Genomic DNA, 24254 nt, shown 5'->3' with positions numbered 1-24254 from the left:
AAGAGAGGAACAATTTGTAATGCGTAGCAGAAACAAGAGTTCAAACTGAAGCCGTCGTTGATCCCTTGCAGCCCGTAACCGGCCAGTTAAAAGCTTAAAGAAGTCAGTAGTCAATGATGGTATTAAACAGTCAACAAAATACGTTGTCAATAAAAATATGTTTTCAAAAACTGTGAAGCACTAAACCTCAGGAGGTCCTGGAATATGCAGTCATATAAATAAGGACAAAAAATGTTAGTCAGGTGGGTCCAGCAGTATGCAAGGTTAGCCGTGGACAGACAGAGAGATGCACACACACAAACACACACACACACTGCCGTAAACATAATCATTTGGCGGAGATACAAATATGGTTGTGCAACTTGAGCGATGTGAAGTACAGCAGGACAGACTGAAATACTTTTTTGCACCTTTTTTTTCACTTGTAGTTTTTATTTTTCGACTTACAGCTATCAGAAGTGGATAAAGTGGTCGTCATTGATATGTTGAAGTCATTCGTGATTGTTTACATCAAACCACACAGAGAGCTTGCACCAGGCATTACTACTATCATGGGTGTGAGGTCTAGAAAGAGTAATAACCAAGGCAGGCTCCTCTACCAACAGAGTACTGAGCAGGAATGTGCTGAATTTTGGGTGTCAGGGGGCACTTTGTTTTTCTGACTCCCTCTAGTGTGTGTGTACTTTGTCAGATGTCCTCACAAGAACAGAAAGAGGAAAAAAATCTCCCAAAGAGTGGATTATATCGCTGGTCTTTTCACATTTTCGTTTGACATTATAAATTGGGCAAAGGTTGGGTGTGCTTTATTAGTTGTTCAGAGGGGTTAAAGGGCATTCTATCAACAATAATCAATAGTCTGTCCTCACAAGTACAGTATTAAAAATCCATGTTCTATCCGCATGTTCCTATGCCAATGGAAGTCAGGTCATTGGCTCACCGTGGGTGTGTGTCCGTGTTTGCATGTGTGTGTGGGGGTGTGTGTGTGTGTTAGTAGGGCCTGGGCCAAGTGTGAGCGGGAAACACTTGCATAAACAAGCCAGATAGGGGAGACAGCCACTGGGGTGGGTGGGTAGTTTTTTTTTTTGTGGTGTAGAGTCGTGGACGAAGGAATGGATGAGGAAAGAGCACTGCGTGGTGTGTGTGTGTGGGTGGGTGTGTGGTTGGCAGTGTGGGGGGGGTGGGGGTGTGTGTCCTTAGTGATTTGTGCTAACGGCTGCATTGTGATGTGTGTGCACATATTTGTGTGTTCCCCTCCAGTTTGTATTATTTGGGATATGTGAGTCTGTTTACCAGTAAATGTTATGGAGGTTTATAGGTCGGATCCACATGTACTAATGCGGGGACTTTGCCCTTGTTTTTCCTGTAAACACTCTGTTTTTCTCCTCTGCTGCAGTGGAGAGAATGAGGGGTAAATGGAGGGGGCCTCCTCCTCTTCTTCTTCCTCCCCCTCATCTTCTTCTCCCACTCTCTCTGTTTTTCTCACTCGGATTAGTTTGTAACCCTCTTCCTCCCCTCCTGACCCCCTTTAACACTCTCTTTTCTTTCTTTTTATCTGTTATTTTCTGGCAGTCTGTTGCCTCTCAGTGTGTGTGTGTGTTGGGGGGGGCTTAGGGGTAGTGTTGTTTGGTATGTGTTGTTGTTGTTGTTGTTGTGGGGGCCAGCAGACAATTTCCCCTCTCTGCAGGGAGTGTGTGTTTGCTCTATGCCTGGAATGCAGGCCTGTGAAAGTGTCTGAATAGTTGGAATGTGTGTGTGTGTGTGTGTGTGTGTGTGTGATCCAGTGCATGAATGTGAAAGTGAATACATGTATGGAATCTATGTTAATTAACGCAGAGCTTTGAAACTTGTTGTTATTGAAATCTGCAGACCATCTGATGACAACATTGGGGCACTTGTTTTACCACTCAAAGGGCCAAAGCATCCTTTTAGCACAATGTCTCACTTGTTAACTAAATTATGCGATTCATTCATTTATTAGATACCCACCATTCGACCGACGGAGCACCTGCTCTTACTCAAGTGATTGACAGCATCATTTTGTAAGAGCAGGTGCTTAAGGGCTAAGGAATCTTTAAAATAACTTTAAAAATAGATATATAGAATTTTAAAGGTCTAGTCCGACAATTTGGGAAAACATGCTTTTTCGCTTCCGCCAACAGTTAGACAAGAAGATTGATAGATTCAGGCTGTAGCTTCATATTTACAGAGTGGTATTGATCTTCTCATCTGGGTCAAAGCATATTTCCAAAATGCGAAACTATACCTCTATGTACAAAAAAAAGCTGTGAAATCAGCATAAATCATATGTAGAAACTCTACAACTCTGTAGAGTCCCCCCCCTCTAACTGATGATCTGTGACTGAATTGACATTTTAATGTCATGTACCAAATGCCAAATTGAAACTAGATTTTCAAACACAAACTGATTTCTGAACAGCTTTGAGCGAGCTCCACTCAACATCAACATATAAAGCAATTGCAGACTGTATGAAGTTTTCTGACTTCATTGATTTATGGATAAAAAAGCCCAAAGTGTACTATGACCTGTGACTTATTAAAACATGTTTATTATTCCCCTGACACTCACCTCCCCTTTTCTTCTTCCGTGTCTCACGCAGGTGCTGGAGGACAACACGGGGGTTCGCCGGGTGGTGGTGACACCCCAGTCTCCAGAGTGCTACCCTCCCTCCTACTCCCCGGCCCTCTCCCCCACGCACCACCTGCCCCCTACCTGACTCACCCTCACTTCATCCCCAACTCTCACTCTTTCTACCCCCTGTCAGCCCCGGGGATCTGACCCCCCACCAGTACTACCAGCACCACCTTCCCCCCATGTACGGCGATCCAGGTACTGAAATGAAAAGACGACTGGGCCTAATGCTACGGCCGGAAAAAAATCAGGGCATTTATGTGGAATCAAAAAAAATTCAATTATTAATCCAATTAAAAAATGTGCTTTTTACAGAGAGTGGGTAATAAATTCTCTTCTTTCATCTCCTCTACTCCATCAGAAATCATCCCAGTTTATGGGATGTCCAACTACATAGGCAGAGAGGAGACGTACAGTAAGCCACAGCCCAAAAAGATAAAGGAACAGAGGCAACTAGAGCGACAGAACCGACTCAACTCCCCTCCCTCCACTCTGTATAAGGGCAGCCTGGGGCCAGCACACAACGGATACAGGTGACCATACTGCTTCCATGGCCTCTGAGATATTCTTTGATTTAATTGTCTTTAATTGATCAACTGTTGTTTTATGAAGACTCACTTATTCAGCAATTGGCTATGATCTGACAATTAAGTGTCAAAACTGTTACTGGTCCCAAACATGGATGATGTATAATTTGCTTAATTAAATACTGTTGTGACTTTATTTTGTGATGCAGCAACAAATCACACGCCCCATCGCTTGGGTCAGTGGGGTCAGGGGGCGGACTCTGCAGTCCGGGAGGGAAGAAGCCAGAGAGACGACTCCGCAGCAGTCCACGAAACAGTGAACCAGAGACACACACACAAGGTAGGACACACACACACAAAAAAAGCATTTAGAAAGACTGGCACACACTGTTGATGAACGGCAACAACGGCTCACAGTAGGTTCGAATGTTTTCCTCTCCAGAGAGCGCACACGGACGGACGCTGGATACAAAAGAGCTAAATTGTCATAGTGCAATGTGTGTTTCTGTTTTGGATTTTTGAAATTGTGCCCCACTCCTTTAGTTTTCCATTGCTACTAGTCAGGCCCTTTTATCTTCAGAAAAGTGGCCACTCAAACCAGCTCATCTCTCTTTGTGGATTAATAACTTCTCTCCTCGCTGACCCCTCTCTCTTTGCCCTCTTCAACCTCAGTGCCCCTCTGCATTCAAGCGGGCCCAGATAAAAAAAAACCACACACCTTTCATTCCTCTCTTTCTCTCAGTCCTTTCTTTTCTCAGAGAAATTCACCCAACAAAAAAAAAATGAATGGATGTATGCAGCCTCAATGAGGTGAAGGGATCCGGGGGGGAGGGAAGGGAGGGAGCTAGGGTGGGGAAGGGGGTATGAGAGGTTGTCTGGGTAACCGCATAGCTGAACCCGTCCCTGAGCGCTATCGTTTTACCCTTCGCTACAATACCGGCCTTGTTGGTGAGGGCTCAGCCGCAGGGGGGTTGGGTGAGAGAGAGGGGAGACGGGAGGGGGAGGGGGAGTCACATACCTGTAGAGTCCTGCTTGAGATGAAGGAAACCTTTTGAGCTCAGGGATTCAGACACCACAGCTCAGCCTCATGGCACACACACACACTTCTGGTGGTACTGTTCCTCTTTAATGACATGTCTTTTGACACGTCAGATGAATGTCTGCGTTATTGAAAAGAGCAGAGTAGCTCAGTTATGCACATACACACAACACACAGGATTGTCCGCAGAGGTGACGACAGAAAAAATGTAACATAACTTCATCTACCTCCCTCATCGTGTCTGTCAAACTCTTCTTAAGATTTAGCTTCCCTATAAAAGTTTACTTCAGTTTCTCACAGCATGGTGTCAGATCAGAGGGATATAACATCTGGGAATGTATGCGGTTTTCCAAAATCCATGAGAATGGTGGAAAATTTGAGCCTAAGTCAAATTATCCTATGTTCTACATATAAAGAAAAGCTTAAGATCTGGGAACATAACCATGTTGTAGTGAAATTTTTTTGGGTGACAGAATTGTCATGTATATAGATGTTGTTTGGACTTTGAAGATAACAACAATTCTAAAAGTATATCTGGGGTGGTTCGGTTGAGGTGGATGAAAATATTATAGAAAGGTGTTGGTTAATACATTTAAATTACTAACAAATCAAACCTTAAGTGGTATCTTGCCATGCAGATGTGTTTTAAGTTTTCTGACTCAAGAATTCTGCCTCAACCTCAGTACAATAGAGGTGACTTTTTTCTGCTCCCAGCATTGAAAATGTACATTTGGAAAATTCCCAAGCAACAAATCTTTCCAGAAAAATGTCCATGTTCCTCTGGATAATCCACTGAACATTCTGTCAGTAGTCATAGGGACTATTTTATTCAATAGAAACTAGTTTCCTCTTAAATCTTTTCACTGAAACTGAGACCACAAGTTGATTTGGTGAAGTAATCATCACATTTGTTTTCAGTTGAATCAATGAATTAATTAAGCCATTTGTAAGCATTCTCTGTTTTTATTTTATACTTTTCCATTACATTTTTCAATCATTTTCAATTGAGTATCTTTGGATTTTTGACTGTTGGCTTAACAAAACAAGCAAAAAAGGAATTGACAAATGAATTGATAATGAAAATAATTATTAGTTGCAGCCCCACTATTCCCCCCGAGGTCTTTAAGATATCAATGGTAATGAGGATGCAAAATCATTGTGGAATTCCTTGCATTGAGGTGGAGGCAGAATAAATTGCATCGTTTTTTTGAGACTGATATCTTATAATATGTGCAAAGAAAGCTAAAAAGTATTATACATTACTCTGAGCCAATAGCTATAAGTTAGAAAGGTTTTGTTTTTCTGTGAATTTCCCATTTACAAAATGTGTCACTGATAATTTGGTCGAATTAGTATCATTGCTCACACGCTCAAATGCATCTAAACCTTCACGCTTACACTCGTATAGCGCAGTGCGTGTGCAAGTCTGGACATCTGCAAATGCAAAACACACACATACCGAAGAGGCTGTTTGTGTATGCAGAGCTTCTTTCAGCGCACACGCACACGCACACGCACACACACACACACACACACACACACACACACACACACACACACACACACACACACACACACACACACACATGCAAGGCTGACATAGAACGTATAGAAGATGAGTGCCAAAGCAGGAAAAGGAAAGCAAGGTTGACAGCTCAGCTTGTGAGTATCATAATATCTTGTGGCACATACTATAATACTCTAACAACAACCACACACACATGACATAAAGGAGCATATCACCGGTTGTCTGGTCTGCCAGGGTCTCACTACTGGGCTGGAGATCGGGCTGAGTCAGCTAGATGTACCACATACCAACACACACACACACATGCACAAACACCCCGTGACTGGGCTTCCTGTAAAACAATCAGAGTATGAGGGTCCAGAGGATTGGCGGGAGGTTTGGGGCGCAAACAGTGAGAGAGAGGAGAGGAATGTAGGATTCCAAGGACAGAGGAGAGAGGAAAGAGGAGGGAGACGGATGGAAGGTTTGTATAGAGAAAAAAAATATTAACCAGAATTCCTACATCACGGGAAACGGAGAGATGGAAAGACGGAGAGACAGAGAGTTAAAGAGCAAACATTCCGACAAAGTTTCTGCTTGGCCCAACGCATCCAAGTACGGTCCAACCCAGAATACCACACACACACACAAATACACAGCCGCCTACGCTCTGCCCTTGATGCCCTTGCTCTATGTGTGCTTACAGCTCTGTGTGTGTGTGTGTGTGTGGGTGTGTGTGTGGCTATTGCCCCTGTGCCAGTAAGGCAGCAGGCTGACTTGGCCAGCCCAGTGTCCATTCCCCCATTACAGCCAGCTCTACAGGCCCCTTTTTTTTTCCTCGGAACTGAGCTGCTCACTGAGCAGAAACAGATGTGGGCCCCGTCCCCTCTGTTCCTCCATCTTGGCTCTGCATCATCACCACCACCGCAGATCCTGTCTCTCACTCGGAGAAACTGGGATTTCAGCAGTAACAGATGGGCCAGCACCCTCAGCTCTCCTCCATCTTTTGGTTCTACGTCATTGCCAAGTGCTGTGAATTCAGGGGAAACCAGATGTGCGGCTGTGTCCACTGTGTTGGCTCTGTTGAATGGGATATGGGGAAAATGAGAGGAAGGGTCATAGATGTTACCGTGGTTGTGGTATGAGAACTGTGGAAACACATCTGTCTATTATGTGGAGAGTTTTTTTTTAATTAAGTTAACATTTTGTACAGCTATCTTTCCTTTCCATTTCCTGAACACACACTTTTGAGTCTCTCAGGAATTCCTAAAAGTTATTATAAATTTCCAGTTGCACAATCGTCTTAGCAACAAAAGTAAAGGGAAAACATTTCATGAATCTTCCGTGTTGACATAGTGAATGCAAACCAAAGAAACTTCTAAAAATGTTTTTTCATTCCAAACATAATGGAATGTGCCAAGAAGGAGGTTTTGAAAGGAAACCCCTGCTGGAATTTAATCTTTTGTCAATTCTTGGCACATTCTTTGCATCAGAGTCAGAGACATTCGTATACAATTTCTTTGTAGTATGTTTTATTCTGGCATATTCATCTTAGTATACAAATCTCTCCTCCCAAATACAGTTTGGTCTCCTTTTCAAGATTTTTGTAAAGTTGAATAACTGTGTAATACAAGTACCAACTACAATACCATCAAGGTTTAACCTAAACAAGAACAGATTCATCAGGGAAACCTTGCTCAGACTGTTAGGACATTAGGTTAGTGAACCGACTCGGTAACATTAGTCACACAGCAATATCCATCTACCTTTAGCTAACATTAGCCACCATTAACTACTGGTCATGCAAGACCAACTTTGGCTGTAGCTGCAAAACCTCTGAGTGAATTTAACTGAGCGAGGCAGTATTTAATTGTTTATGAACAGAACATTAAATTTGTAATGAAATAATGTGCTGTTTCTAATTTTATAATGTTCCATTAAATATGAATTAAAAACATCAGGTGACCATTAACAAATAATTGTAGGAGTGCACATTCTTAACTGTGTAATATAGACGACACCAGCACACATTTTGTATCAGTTTAGTGAGTTCTGCTCTAGTAATGTGCCTTTTTTTTTGTTTTCTCGCTTTTTTGGAAAACTATTAATTAGGTTGCAGTGCCAATGATTGGACAGTTTTAGGACTCTGCCAGTGGTGAAAAAAACAGCGTATAAAAGCACAATGTCCCGTAATGTTTCGGTGACATCACCCTCTTTAGCTCTAGTGGTCTTTGACCGAGTCATGACTCAGCCCTTATATTAACATCAAGCTCCTCTTCCAGCTCTTCCCACTGTAGCTGTAGTAACAGGACTGGAAATGTGTGAAATGAGTGTGTCACACTCCCACCCTTCGCTTACTGGACTGTTTTGATTCGGATCGCCATGGTGATAATCTCAACCACCCCCAACTACAACCCTTTCCCACAATCCCAAATACGGCAATGTTCGTAGAGCAAGATGGAGGGGGCAGTGAGGTGGAAGACGAGGAGAGGGAACGAAAGGAGATAAGACAAGGAAATGGAAAAGAGGAGAAACGATGGACAGAAATTTGGGAATGAATTAGTTAAAAGAGGGGGGGGGTACAGAAAACAGAGAGAGAACAAGGGATGGCTTCACCAGCAGAGGAATGTCTTTCCCGCTGATATCATGTAACAGGACTAGTGGGATTAGAAGGGGAGGTTGTTCTCGCCAATCACAATGAGTCCACCAGACGTTACCCCATCCAGCTGAATGAACCCTGTGATACAAGAGGTAAACCCGCCATCGAACTACTGCAGCCGACTGCTCTGTGTTAACCAGAACTAGGTTACATAATATATTAAGTACCTTCAACTGCTTCAGCGGGGTTAAAGGTTCGATTTAAAGGGATTGTTTTCGGATTATTTGAAGTGGGGTTGTATGAGGTACTTAATCATAGTCTGTGTATCACCTAAAGCTACCTATTTCACCTCACCTATTACCTGGCTGGGCTTTCTATGGTGTGAGGAAGTGCACGATTTTACACAGATAAAGTTCTTGGAGTTTAAGGCAGATGCTGGAAGCAACAATAGATTTGTATTGAAGGTTCACTATCTACATGTTCGTCAGACTGAAAAACTGCAGTCACAATAAAAAAAACAGGGGTTGATGGCGTCTTTATTCTCACAAGGTCCTTAATAGCAAAAATTAAAAACCTGAAAAATTTGGGTGTGCTGATCAATGTGAAAATGAGGTTACTGTTTTCATCATTCATCTGTGTAAATTCATTTCCAACAATTAGCAAAAAAGAAACATAAAAAATGATTAAGATGTAGAAAATGGTGGTGTTTTGCATGTGCAGGCCTCTTAAAGCCAACACATGAAACTGGAGTTTTCTTTTATGTTTTATCTGCAAAAGTGTGGACGGAGTCAATAGGGGCTGCATTTCCATCAATCCATCTTCCTACTCTTGTGTTTTTTTAATGATATTTTTTTATCTCAGTTTGCCTCTATTTCTCTGCCGCGGTCACTCTCTCTTTGCCGTCTGTCTGGCTGTGTATTTGTCTTCCACTCTGTCTGCCAGTCTGCAGTCACTCTCTCAAGACTTTTTGGGCTGAGCAGGGTCGAATGGGGTCAGGGTTCTGAGAATCTCATCCCCCATAATCTCTTGCTGCCTGGCCAGGTTGCTACGCTGTATGCCACACGTACACACTTACATAAACACGTGCATTCACACGCACAAATTCTTGCTCTTTTTTGGAAAAGTGGGGAGATTTTTTGTGTCGCTTGGTAGTTGAGGCGCTCATCTCTCTCCGGTGAGAGCGCTGCAGTGGACAAGGTCTCTCTGTGTCTTTGTCTGAGTTTACATGCACACATGAAACCCGGTTATTGAGAGAAATCAGGTTAAGGCAGGGAAATCGGAGAATGCAATTTCATGCGTTTATACCGAGACTTTTATTTACCTTAGTTTCAGGTCGAGTTTGACTTTTGATTTCATTATTTTGGACCCAAGGACGCATGAAAAGTGAAGTTTCTTTTGCATTGCTGCCATAGAAATGCTCCCTGGAGTCCTTCTCATGCACGTGCACACCTATAGAAACCGTTGTACATGGCCGAAAGTTTGAGTGTCTCCTGCAGAAATCAAGCTGTGTATACCAAATTCTTCCAATCCTTGCTCCGGAAAACCAGAATTTTTATGAACATGAAGTCCAATAAATCAGTTTGCTGCAGCAAAACAATTTGCATCTCTTCCTTTCTGTTGTGGAGTTTGATTTCTGAATATGAATTTAGATATATTCACATCCTCTGACTTTATGTACTCTCTTTTACATTCTTAAACCACTTCTCATTTTTTCTATACCAGTCTGTCGTCCGTCTCTCCCTCTTCTAATCCCCTTTATAAACGATCAGGGCTCCGGCCATGAGAACCAAACCTTTACCATGACAACCACAATCTCAGGCATGTCCCAACGACTTCTCTGCCGTGTGAGTGTGTGTGTGTGAGATTGTGTGTGTGTGTGTGTGTGTGTGTGTGTGTGTGTGTGTGTGTGTGTGTGTGTGTGTAGCCCAGCTGTTGAACAGATGGAATGCTCACTATGCAGCAGCAGATGATAATGGTGTGGAATCCAAGGTCTGTGCCCCTCTCTACCTCAATTTTCCCCTTCCCCTCTCCTCCCACCTCCTCAACTCTGTCCCCACTCCTTCCTCTCTGTCCTCTGCTGTCTGTCCTTCCTCTCATCTCTACATCTCTCTCTCTCTCCCTCCCTCCCCTTCCAGCTGACTGTCCATTGCTTTGCTTTGTTCTCCCTGATTAGGGGCTTCTAAAGATGGGTATCATATCTCACTTTGTTCCCTTTACAGTGACACACACACACACACACACGCACACGCACACGCACACGCATGGCGTGGCCCAGTATGTGTGTTGAGTGGGGGCTGAATGAGCACCACATTTTTCACATTTCTTTCTCCAGGCCTTAAAGGTCTTTTTCTGTCCTGCAGACAGACTGCGTCTAAGAACCCCAAGCCGTCATGCAGGAGGAATGCAACCTCCTCACTGACGGAGTGGCTCAGTTTTACTATAGCTCTATTTTCAAGTGACGCCACTATTAAAGTGTGTAGGTGTTTGACATTAAAAAAAGATGGTAGTAAACTTGTCCATGTATTTGCGGAGGACTGAGGCTGCAAGGTCCGGGGGAATTAGAGAGCCCAGGAAAGGAATGAGACGGATAGAGACAGACTGAAGCTCACATGCAATGGTATTCATGTGCACTTTCAAATAATGAAAAACTATTTTCAAGTCAAGAAAGCGTAAGAAACTAATAGTTTGACATTTTGGGAAATACACATTTCTTTTACTAAGAATAAAATGGAAATATAAGTGATGTATTCCTATTAGCAGTCAGTTAGTTTCGAGTAGCGTATTTACTGTAAACAAGGGGAAACAGCTAGTCTTGTTGTCACTGTGAGGTTGCTTCCTGGAACCATCATAGATTCCAGGAAGTTCCGTAATAGTTCCAGCACATGATGGAAGCCAGATTTTTGATATATATATATATTTTGTTTTTTACCTTTGGACAGAGGCAGATTAGCTGTTTTACCTCCTGTTTCCACTCTTTATGCTAAGCTAATCTCACCGTCTGCTCGCTGTAGCTTCATATTTAGCGTGCAGATATCAGAGTGGCATCAATCTTATTATCTAACACTCAATAAGAAAGTAAGTTAGTATTTCCAAAAAAGAAGAAAGGCAGACAAGAAGTGTTCTTTATTTGATACAGCTTTGATAAGTGCTTCACACAGTTTATTTTCAGTAGCACCAGCACCAATTCTCTTACATTTTTTTAAACTGATGGCAATTAGTACAAGTAGATAAGTAGTAATTAGCAGTAAATTCTCTATGTGAAATGGAAATTTACATTAAGCCAAAAATATTTCCAGAATAGTTCTATTTCACAGCTCTATTACATCGACCAAAAAGACCTATATATTTACCTATATTTGAAGGCAGTACAGTAACTACTACTACGTACGTTGAGATGAGTGGTGCGCATCTGCACCGTGCCTACTGATGATGTCACAAAAGTTTGCGTAATCCCTGCCTCACATCCTCCTAAACCCCTCTCCTCCCTCTCTCCTTTCATCCCTCGCTCTCTCCTCCTCTCCGTTGATCCCTGGCTCGCTCTTTGTCTCTCAATTTCCTTGCGTTTTTGCACCTAATCTCTTACCCAGACTCCTCTCTCTCTCTCTCTGTCTCTCTTTCTGCAGTCTGTACTTCAGTGTCTTTCTTTCTTCCTCCAAATCCCCCTGCCTCGTCTGGTTATTTTTTTTTGCTCGGCCTGCTGCGCCCCCCTCCTCAATTCCCCCATTCCTCTTCTTTTTCCCCGCTGTCCGTTGCGCTCCCCTCGCTCCGTCTGGCTGTCCTCGGTAATCAAACACAGGCGGTCAGACGCAGACAGGATGTGAGGTCAGACGAGGAGAGGAAGTGAGGCTGCGTGGGCAGCACATAAACAGAAGAGAGAGGAGGCGAGGACAGTGTGGACAGAGGAGTGTGTGTGTGGAGTTACAGTGGGAAGAGATTCAGTTTCTTTTTGAGCCGTCAGCATCAGCTCTTTGTGGTTCTTCTCTATATTAAACACTTAAGCAGCTGGACTCAGCAACCACAGCAAGTCATAACACTCAGCGGTGAGGTAAAGCAGTAGTGTTTTTCAAACTTTATTACTGCTCTCCTGAAATATTACATAAATCTCTTACTTCTGTCACAAAGTTTGAGTGTAAGCCAACTTTTTTTCAAAGCGCTGAAGTATTAGGCCGTCTCATTCAGTGCAGAATTGTTTGTGCTGTGAGAAGCTTCGTAATGCAGTAATAAAATCTGGGGTTATTTAAGTTAATACTCAAACTTGGACGGGTTCCTAACTTTGCTCCTGACTCAGCCATCGACATGTAGCGAGCTGCAAAATTACAGAAAAGCAAACATGCTAAATAAAAACTAATTTTGAATGGACTTTTGACATTTGCTTGATCTACTAGTCTTCTTCAGTGAATGGAAATCTTTTCAGCTGGAAGATAAACCAAATGTATTGAATAAATGACATTGAGGATCTCTCATTGGCCAAAATGTACTCTCATCAAAGTTTCCAATAAGCAAATGAAAGAAAAAGTTACAAAAGAAGATAATATCTTCACAGACGTTCACATAACCAGTCCCCACAGAGCAGTACGGAAGCCCTGAATTAAAAAAAAGAAAAAAGTTATACCTTAGGGATTGTATTTCATAATTCACTTTCTATAAAATACTAAATTTAACATTTTTAGGTGAAGACATTTCAACAGCATGTCTTCACCTAAAAGACATGCTGTTGAAAGGTCCTTGTCAAAACAAGGACCTGGTAGAATGTGATCTTTTACCATTTTTACTTTAAATGCTAAATTAATTCCTCCGCTTCCTCATAAAAACCATGAACTCCCAGAGGAGCTGTTCGTCAGCCATGCATATTATTTGATCATGAACATCTGTTTGCTGAACGTTGTAGCTGAAATGATGCTGTAATAGAATTCCACCTCTTCTTGTCTTAACGGTGGTACCTGCACCAGACAAGTAGCTACAGGACGGCTCCATTAAACAGGCAGGATTCTGTTTTTTCTCCCATCTGTGATGAATAGGTGGAATAACCTGGGTCAGAAATGTTCCTGCTTGGAGCTGTTTGTGTGATTGTGTCATTATTCCATAAAAGAGAAAAGTTAAGTCTTGGCAAAATGGATGAAAGGGGACGAGTTACATACATACATTTTTTTTTTTTTAAATAGTGCTAATAAGCCAAGTGTCTAGCAGTAATGCAGAGTGTTTACTTCACCTGTTGAACTCTATTCCCGCTTCCAGCCCCGACACACACACACACACACACACAGGTGCACACACACATGTACACACACAGTAGCTCGATCCCCCTCCTGCGATCGCTCATTACCAATGTCCTGTAACCTGATACCGGGATTTTGGAAACACACACACACTCGCTGTCTCTCTCTAGAACTTGTTTTTTTATTCTGTCTAACACACACACACACACACACACACACACACACACACACACACACACACACACACACACACACACACACACACACACACACACACACAAATGGAGGTCATGTTAAGGTTGTGCTTCCATGACATCATTGTTGCCATGACTCATAAGTGTACCCCCAGGCACAGTGAGGCCTCTCCCCCACAGAAACTGTCAGAGGGACTTAGACACTCTCTCTCACACACACACACACACACACACACACACACACACACACACACACACACACACACACACACATTTGCACACACACACAATCTCTCACACACACACACACACACACACATTCATCACTTAGTCCCAGTTTACAGTGATCTTTGAAGCATAAACTATTTTATACACAAGTATACTGTGTGTGTGCGTGCGTGCGTGCGTGCGTGCGTGCGGTTGTGTGTTAATGCCTATGTGATGCAGTCATGTGCCAGTAACACACTCATCAAACAGAGTTGGTTTCATACAGGCTTTGCATTGCTGACCCTCAAACACACACACACACACACACACACACACACACACACACACACACACACACACACACACACACACACACACACACACATACACACACACACACACACACGTACGCATCCTGTGTGATTTACAGTGGTCAGAGTCAGATGGAGAAAGCAGGCCTCTTCTGGTCGGAAAAACCTCAACTGCGGGGATCACACAGGGGGGAAAGACTTTCATTACACACACACACACATGTGTACACACACAGACTCACTGGCCCTTCTAACTAACCCCAGTGTCCAATAAATCACCTTTAGACACACCGTATCACTGGACCAGACCTGTACCTGGGTGGGTGTGTGTGTGTGTGTGTGTGTGTGTGTTTGTGTGCATATGTTTATGCTACATGTGTGTGTCTGTGTGTGTAACTTTAAAATGGAAAAGTCCGCCCAAAATCATGCTCAGAGAGGCAAAGTTACAAAACCTCAGATTTGAGAAACAGGAATAGTAAATCTGTGTTAACATTTTAATACAAAATATATTGCATAATAATAAGCCTCAAATTTTTCAAAGAAATAAATATTTTTTCTACTCTATTACTAAGTACATATAGTCATACAGAAACACAGTCATATTATATACATATGGCACAGTATTCAGTATAGTGCCATTCAACGAGCTGTACTGCAGGACTGCAACAACACTGCTGACATCGGGTGATTTTGTGGTTGATTATTCACAGGTGTAGTTAATTGGAAATGATACATAATAATGATTAGTTAATGATTACTAGGAACTAAAGATAATTGAGAGTCTCCAAGGATAGTCACTGTGACATATGAGTCATATCTTATAGTGATCCCCGTTTAATTTGCAGGAATTTCATGACCAATGCTTTTTTTGGGGGGACCGATGGATGATTTAATGTTTTTTTTTCCCCAAAGAGCTGTGTTCATGATGACATGATGGGATGAAGGAAAACAAGTGTTTCATCACAGACACCATTAGGCAACACACTTATTTAAAATGTAGTACTGTTTTTACCGCATTGTGGAATATTTCTGTGTTTTTTGCCACAGATGACATTGAATAAAGAAATGAATCATCATCACAGACTGCAATTATGACCCCCCTTTGGCAACAATGTCCCCATGATCAGTGCCAGTCTTTTTTTCACTTGAATTTCACGATAAAAGCCTGTTGTTGTGGATTTTTGATAACTCCTCTTTTTGTCTCCGTCTCCTCAGATGATTCAGAGGGCAAGCGTGTTCAAGACATGCTGTGTACAATCGACAAACCACAGGTTGGTATTCACAACTCCACCCACAGCTGCATACATATACACACGCACACAAACTTGACACAACTTCTAACCACTTTCATCAATCACCTCTTGTCTATGCAGTTATGGCTCACATTAGTGTTGATGCATTTCCCATATTTCCATCCTGTCTCTGTGATAAACATAAATGCTTACACTGAAAATACAACTGTGATGATGTATGTATAAAGCGTGCCTCTTGTTTTAAAGTCATTTATGGCTCTTACAACATTGACAGGGAGGGTAACCCATCATTGGCCACATGAGGGCAGCATCTGCTCACCCATGCCGTTCACTTCCCACTCTGCCTTTTTTCAGCTGAAAAACTGCTTTTTTGTCCCTTCCCCAAGGGGAAATGTGAATGAATGAGCTGGAGCCAAGCAGACATAGTTTGGTGGAGAGGAATTGCTCGCTCCAGATTAAAGCATTTTGGTCAGCAGGCTTGTGCAATTGAACCATTTGATTTCTGGAAGGGTTACAGCAGGGGTTGAAATAGACAGTGAGAATGGAGGGATGAGAGAGAGGTTAGTTTAGAGTTTTGAGCCCGTTGCAAGATTAGAAGTGTGCAGTAGCAATTCATACGCTGTCCTAACCTCAGATCACCTCTTCCCAGATAAAGCTAGTTTATTATGGTCGATACTGAGAAGAAAAAGAAAAGGGAGGGGAAGAAAGGAGGACCATTTTGAGATCCTCTTGAGTCATTGATCGTTATTTTGTGTCATAAATTGTGGATGTGATGTTCAGTCACTTTTGACACCCCATTACCTTTATGCATTTATAAAGGAGACAGTAGTTTGGTATGGATTTATTCTGTATAGGGACAGATAGTAGGTTTAAGAGTTCCTCCCTGCAACAGCAAACGTGCCTTGTAATGGATACAGCTGTGTTCCATGCAGACAAGGGAGCAGGTGTAGCAGAAGCTAATATAAGAAAGTTCTTCCTTTTATAAATGTTACCCTGGCTGTATGGTTTGCTTTCATAACAGGTAGGTGCATCTACTTGAGCCAAACTGAAATATGAGAGGCATGTGGGGAGCTGAAATAGAAGGAAGCAGGGGAAATGACTAATCCTGAAATTAATTTAGTTGATGCTCTGGTTCAAAGTGAGACCAAACTTTTCCATGGATGTCAGTTTTGGAGCCATGACAATGGCCAAAATGTGGCCTGCAACAGACCAGCTCAATCTAGTTATGGCCTGGGCAATTGCCGGAAATGTCTTTTGCTACTGAAGCAGTTTGCGGTCACTTAAGGCCCCTATGGGACTATTAAGAGGAGTGAGAAGTCAGCTGTCAATGACGGTATAGAACAGTCAATAAAATATGTTTATTAGGAATTGTGAATCATGCAACCACGAGAGGCCCTTGAGCATACGGTCATAAATTAGCAAAAAAAAAGCCAGATTAGCTGTGGACAGATGGACAGATGCACATGCACACACACAGGACCGAATGAATGATCTCCCCACAGGTTGACGCCTGGTAGAGATAGTCAATTTAACAGTCACAATGTGACAATTCATTTTATTTTGGTTCACTACACATACTTTAATTTTATAACTTTAAACAATAAATGGTAGTGTTAGAAAAATGTTGCTGTAAATTTATGTGCGTGACCAAAATAATGTTAAGCAATTAACTTTACACCAGACCTTTCTGTCATGATGCCATCAAGATATACGCCTTTGTCTCTGCAGCTTAAATAGCTGTCTGTTAACACAGTCCTTATCTTCAACAGAGAAGAGCATTCACAAAGTTTTGTTTTTAGATTGTAACCTAAAAAAACATTTATAAATGTCAAAAGAGTGGAAATGTGGCTCTTCTATTATGAGAATTAAGGTCAGCTCATGTAATCAGACTTTGCCGTCTACACTTTATCTGTGTATGTCTTTAAAAGCAGCCAGTGCATGAGAGAGATGAAACAATAGAAGATGAGGACTTGTGATTGATACATAGTAGATTCTCACTGCCTCGCCTTCAGTGGCCTTAATGTAACAGAGTCTGTCATGCACATCGTTTGTAGGTGATGAACAGTCTCTCAGGGTCAAAAGGAAAGAGGACCACTAACCGCTAAATGGTGTCCTTCATTCTTTATCTCCGTTTTTCAGCCTCTTCTTCTTGTCATTTCTTGTTTCTTTGTCGCTGTTTTTCTCAAACTGAGAATGATGTCCGAATACGTATTTATGTTTCATAGTTGCAATCACAGACACAGGTGTTCCTCGGCTTGTGGACACAGTGATGTGATCTCATAAAACCTAATCGTTATGATCAAAATTCTCACTAAAATGAGATGTCTGTCTCTGCGTGTCTTCCTGTCTGTCTTCCTCATAGACAGTCTAGGCATGGTTGTGGTTTGCAGTGCCCTCAAGGCGCATTCATCTCCACATTCAGTGGATGTGCAGTCTAGAATTGCTCTGCTAAATCACACTAAATTGGCTCACCCACAGTGTGCCGCAACTAAAAAATCCCATAAACATGTAGCCACTTGCAGGCACACACAGCTAAACACACAAAAACGCAGGCCTCTATTTCGTGTTTGTTCTTTTTTTTTAATGTTCTTGTTCGTTCTCCGCGCAATGGATGTGCATGAGCAGGAAAGAGAAGCCGGGTCTGGGGTAATTCTTTCAATGACAAATGCATACATGAACAGACAGGCACATGCACATTTGATATAACAAAATTACCCACATGTCCATGAGGGTATTACTGCTGTCTCCAATTGAATAGTGTAGACTAGAAAAGGATCAAATAAAAAATTATAAAATGAAACCGTCCATACCTCTACTAACCAAATGCCACATTACATTTTTTGTGCACGGGCAACTATACTTAATTGTGTCTGTAACTTACAGTATGTATTTTTATGTGTGTATTATAGGTGTCCAATGTGCAGGCACGGGCCGCACGGCTGTCCTGGGCCCCCCCTGCAGGGCTGGTGAACAGGCATAGTAACGGGATGCCTGTCTCCTGCTCTTATGAGGTCTCTCTCTCAGATAAGGGACGAGACGGAAAGTATCGCCTCATATACAGGTAGAAAAAAAAAGCTGAAAGCAGAAAGACATCAGGCATTAGCTACAAATACAAGAACACATCCAAAGTACACTCGTGTGACGTTTGTGCTGTGTTTGCGTGTGTTTCAGCGGCGAAGAATTGGAGTACCATCTGAAAGACTTAAGGCCAGCGACAGACTACCACGTACGGTAAGGACATTGGACACTGGATGTTTTTCGACTCGTCCTTTTTGGACGTGGTGTTTAATACCATTTCCATATCGATGTTTTTGTCACCTTCCTTTGTGGATTTTCTTCACTCAATGAAGATGTCTTGTGTTCTTGTTTAAGGGTGTCGGCGATGTGCAACGCGGTTCGAGGCTCCTGTTCAGAGGCCGGCTCGTTCACCACACACTGCAGCGCCCCCGACGTCCCGTTAAGCCCCAAGCTCTCCCACCGCACCAAGAGCACCCTCACCCTTCAGTGGAAGGTACTGGCACAAACAAACACTCCTTTCTTATCTCAAAGACGGACAGTAACACATTGCTACCCCAATAAACATCACAGTGACATGTCAAATGGTTTGGATGGTATTTGAGATGAAATTATTAGAAATCAATGCCATGAAACAAGACTTAGGGCTCTCTGTGTTTTTTTTCTGTCTACCGAATTTTATTTGTGCAGTGACATACTTGGCAAACAAACCTTAATACTTTGATGAAAGTAAACACTGTGCTTCTCGTCACCTGGTTTATCTCCTAGCTTAACTTTTATCAGCACTACAGAACCCTAATAGAGAGACATTATTGCATTATTGCACGACGCCGTCAGGGCTTATCTCTCCGCCCTCTCTGAAACTTTCTGGACAAGTCATTTTTCATCCAATCACACTGTCACTGATAAAGACTGACAGTCACCCAGATAGGAAATGAGGCCAATCACACAAACACGGCAAGTATTTTTTGTCCCTCTCCGTGTCAGTTTCTTTTTATCCTTTGCTAATCTCTCCGTCTCTCTCTCTCTCTTGTCTCTTGTCTGCCTCGCTTCGTCCACAGCCCCCAGGCGACAACGGTTCCAAAATCACAAACTACTTGCTCGAGTGGGATGAGGTGAGTCCGTGTCTCTCGCTCTTCATGTCCATAATCTGTCATGCCTGCCCCTTATTTATAAAAAATAAAGGATTCATACGTAATTCCAGTCCATTTTCATGATTATTTTTCTTCATCTAATTAATCATTTCTCAATTTTCCTTTTGCAATTATTATCACCTACCCCTGTTCTTGTCTTTTCCATTTAAGCATCCATGTCTTCTCTCCTCTGCAGGGAAAGAAGAACAGTGTTTTCAGAGAATGTTACTTTGGGAGCCAGAAACACTGTAAACTGACAAGACTGTTCCCCGCCTGCGGCTACACCTTCAGAGTGGCTGCTCACAACGACATTGGCACGAGGTACTGTTGCCTATTACTGAATAAACATGCACTATACACATACACTCAAGTGAAAAATTTATTCATGCACATGTCGTCATGAATAGCACAGCTGCTTCTTTGTTCATACACGGTAGGATGGATTTAATAAGATGTGAGAGCTTTCCACATGAAGCCCTGAAAGGTCACCAACCATATTTTCAGTAAACATGGACACTATACCTACAGACATATACCTATGCAGACAAATTGTATTATTGTCGGCCACAACATACATTTGCATGATAAAGTGCTGGACAGAGGCACACAAGCATGCCCACGTCTATCCTTGGTGGCTTGAGTTCTCTTCCTCTTTCTGGGGATGAGCGAGAGCGAGGGATTAAATATTAGCTCTCTAGCTGAACTCAAAGCGGCCTTAATGCATCCTTCAGTTTGATTCCCCTTTGAAGCCATGGACAGATACTCACACAAACAAACTGGGCTCGCTCTGGCTTTCGATTACTGGCTATTTTTGTTTCCTGGAAAAAGTTTTCCGACCTCTCCAACCCCTGCTGCTGGTCATACATTGAAATAATTTCCCTCCAGCACCTCTCAAATTAGCCTCCCCCTCTCTCTGTCTTTTCCATCTGGCTCTTGAAATGTATATATCCTTTTTTTTTTTACCCCTGTCACGGCTCCTCTTAAACCTCCCCCCTCTCTCCAATGGGAGCTCCCCACGTCCCCCATCCTCACCTGCAACCCTGCACGCACTCCCTTCAAATGAGCACTGATGTCAGAGGCTTTCACTCCTTTCACTCTTCAAAAATGCTCCTCATTACTTCCCGCTTCCCTCTTTCACCGCACTTTCTTTTCCATCAGAAGTAATAATCCACAAAGGAAATAATTTGCTTTAGCAGTTTTAAATAAAAACAAAAATGTAAATATAATGTAAATGTGTTTTTTTGCAGTGGCTTCAGCACAGAGGTGGTGTTTTACACCATGGGCACACTGCCTGCTCTGCCGCTGGCACCACGGCTGGTCAGGGCGGGGGTTTCCTGGGTGACCTTGGAGTGGGGGCGTCCGGAGGGCAGTCCGAGCGAGGAGCAGCTCAAATACACACTCGAGATCCAGGAGGACAACAGCGTGAGTACCGCACCCATGTGGACACCCATATCAAATGAAAAACATTTATTAAGTTTAGGTTGCAGGCACAGGTTGTTTTCCATCAAAATAAATTTGATTGAGCTCTCTGCTGTCAGTCATGTGATTCCCACAAGAAGAGACACAGGAGAATTAACAATTTCCACCAGGAAGCAATGTACTTAAAAATGAAAAAAAACTGATTATGAGAAATATTGCTTACATAATACATTCCAAAATACTTTGGGGAAATTAACAGCAGATGCAGTAAATCTTATAATGTACAGGCATACACAGAAACACACACCATATTTGCACCAAATGCTCCCGCACACTCCTTCCCCCCCTTGCAAGCACACATATATTATGCAAAAGTCAGCATTTATTGCATCCATATGCTCAAAAATGTACAGTTAAACTAACACATGCTGACAGAAACACTCTCTCTCTCACACACACACACACACACACACACAGACACACACACACACACAGACTACTGACTGTGTATCTGTATCTGTATCACACACAGGGAATAGACTTTCATCCAAAGTACACTGGAGAAAACTTGACCTGTACTGTACAAGGCCTGAAGAGGAGAACACAGTATAAATTCAGGGTAAGTTTTTTCTTCTATTATTGTTGTTATTATTATTATTTTTGCTTTCATTGGAATGATGACTGTGAAGAGGCAAACTGGGGAGAGGGGTGTGACATGCAACAGAGGTGCCACAGCTGGTATTGGACCTGGATCATGCGGTTATTTGGAAGATGCAGACTCCCAGGGCGCTCCTGTGTGTTGCCTCTGTGTGTGCGTGTGGACTATCAGTAGGATCGCTGCACAGAAAATGATGATAATGCTGTTGCTCTGTTTTTTTTCCCTCCTATCTTCAATTTGTCTCCTTACTTTTGAGTCGACAAAAAATGCTTTAACGGAATAGTGTGACATTTTTTGAGACTTCTCGTCGAGAGTTAGATTTCAGTAAGAAGCCATGAGAAGCCATGACATTTTACAATAGCTAAGGGGCGTTTGTAATCATAATTGTAAGCTCTCTCTGCATTTAGAATATTTAGAATATTTTGTAAAAACAATTATAGTTAACCTGACCCGCTAGTCGCCTCCCACAGCTCAATATTAGTCATATCTCTTTCAGCGAAAGAACCAGTTGGAAACCATCAAAGGAAGACACACAGTACTAACTTCTGTTATTTAAAAGGCCTATCCAAAATTAAAATCCTGGCGCCGTGCCTGCTTTAGAATACAGCTTTATAGAAATACATATTTTTTTCTTGATCTATTTGCAGTCAGCGATGTTCTCTTTCTGTTAAACATTTCAAAGGATACAAACCTATCCAGGTGACTTTCCGTGGCACTACAACGTCCATCAATCTAAGAAGGAATGTGGCATTTTACCGCCAGATGATTGACTACAATATAACCAATAACGGAAGAAGGCAATTCACCAGCCGTTTAGCAAATAGGGAACACTGTCCAGCTCGACTAAAAGCTGTGATAGCCGGTCATAATGTGAGGACATTGTGAACCAAAATGTACCAACAGGAGATCTCTGCAAGCGGGTTTGCGTTTTTATTCATGCACGCACACCTATGTGTATGTGTGTGTGTGTGTGTGCGTGCCTTGTTATCAACTGCTTATTATGGTGCAATCATCACCTCTCCTCCTTCCTCTCCTGCAGCTCATAGCATCAAACATGGAGGGAAAGAGCAGTCCCAGTGAAGTGTTGGTCTGCACCACCAATCCAGACAAACCAGGCCCTCCATCCACACCCTGTGTCACCACGGCGACACCCTACGGATTTACCGTCACATGGGGTAAAGTCTATGGTCTATACATTGCACAATTTGTAATACACACATGCAAGTGGAAACGAGTCAGGGGCTAACATGGAATTTTTAACTTTTCTTCTTGAACTTGTTTTAATAGTTTTAACCATCATTTCTAATAATGTGTTCTAGTCTCTTAGTGGATTGGTGAGATATTCACACATGTACTTTTAGTCCATCAGTGAAAACAAAATTAAGAAAGACAAGGCTTCACAAATTTTCTGAATTTGGTATTTGAATAATATTGTCATAATAAAGCTTTTAAATATTCTGGTTTTCATTCAAGTACAGTCAGGGGAGAATTTACAATAGGATTTTGCAGCTTTTTCGGCCGCTAAACCTGCACAAATAAAAAAAAGTTATGCCAAGCAAACAACATATTTGTATGCATATTTGTCTGCATATGTATGCATATTAAAATGAATTAATGTTAATTTAAATATGCATTCATTTGTCACAAAATTGTCCCCTTTCTATGCATATAAGCCTTATTGCAAAAAACGGTCCAGTTCACAAAGATCAGCGCTAACAGCAACACGCAGTGAGAGTGGAACTATTAGTATCATCAGACAGTTGGTGGTAACTGAAGTGCATGTCCTTTTAAGTCTGAAGGTGTGCATTTTAAAACAATTACAGCACTGTCAGACTGCGATATTAAATCCCAAATACGGTTTCTCTCCATCATGTTGAAATTGCTTGCCTGAAGTTTTAAAGAATGGCTCTGCACCTCGTCGGTCAGGTCCTTTTCACTTGGATAATTGCGGAATCAGATCAGTCATTAAAAAAGGGCAAATTGCACTCCACTGCAAAACTTAACAGGTGTGTTTGCACTGTTATATCATTAGGGAAAAATCTTTTGTGAATTGGACATTGAGACGGGCCAAATAACAGCTCCATGTGATGCTATCAGCTGTCGCAATCCATTCTTTGTGAATTTGCCCTTCAGTGTAGTCCTATGAAATGATTAAAAGTGTATAAAGGGTCATGTTAAATAATGTTTAAGTCTAATAATAGCCTCTCAACTACAGGTGGGATAACGTTGATAAACTGCTGCCTCTGGGGTGTTCATGTTTCATGTATCTGAGGTCCTGTAGCGGCTGTAAAAAGCCATCATGTCTGCTATCATCCATCTGTCCTGCGTTAGTGCTGCAGTCATGGCAGTCTGCCCTTTTCTCAAATGTTGTAAACATGGCAAAGACTGTGCTGGGTGTCTCTCGATAACCCTTGAGATTATTGATTTATCTCTAAAAGCTATAAACACATCACATTTTAGAGCTAAACTGTCTTTATTCTGTCAAATGTATTGGGATTTGTACACCAGGCACTGCTTGACCACTTC

The 24254-nt window shown here is 42.2% G+C and overlaps 1 protein-coding gene across 1 annotated transcript in view; it reads left to right on the top strand.

Annotated features, from left to right (window-relative positions):
* The window catches only part of fndc3ba (fibronectin type III domain containing 3Ba), a 92238-nt gene that overhangs the window by 44443 nt on the left and 23541 nt on the right, over positions 1–24254 (top strand). Inside the window, 14 exon segments of the mRNA XM_054614070.1 lie at positions 2619–2721; positions 2724–2762; positions 2765–2848; positions 3012–3183; positions 3387–3517; positions 15466–15521; positions 18413–18564; positions 18675–18734; positions 18876–19014; positions 19580–19633; positions 19848–19972; positions 20899–21073; positions 21603–21689; positions 22768–22903. Coding sequence (XP_054470045.1) covers positions 2619–2721; positions 2724–2762; positions 2765–2848; positions 3012–3183; positions 3387–3517; positions 15466–15521; positions 18413–18564; positions 18675–18734; positions 18876–19014; positions 19580–19633; positions 19848–19972; positions 20899–21073; positions 21603–21689; positions 22768–22903 — 1513 coding nt within the window.

This window comes from Anoplopoma fimbria, chromosome 15, assembly GCF_027596085.1.
Source record: "Anoplopoma fimbria isolate UVic2021 breed Golden Eagle Sablefish chromosome 15, Afim_UVic_2022, whole genome shotgun sequence".
Taxonomy (NCBI): Eukaryota; Metazoa; Chordata; class Actinopteri; order Perciformes; family Anoplopomatidae; genus Anoplopoma; species Anoplopoma fimbria.
The sequence above is the reverse complement of the archived record's forward strand: the minus strand, read 5'-3'. Positions and strand labels throughout refer to the sequence as shown.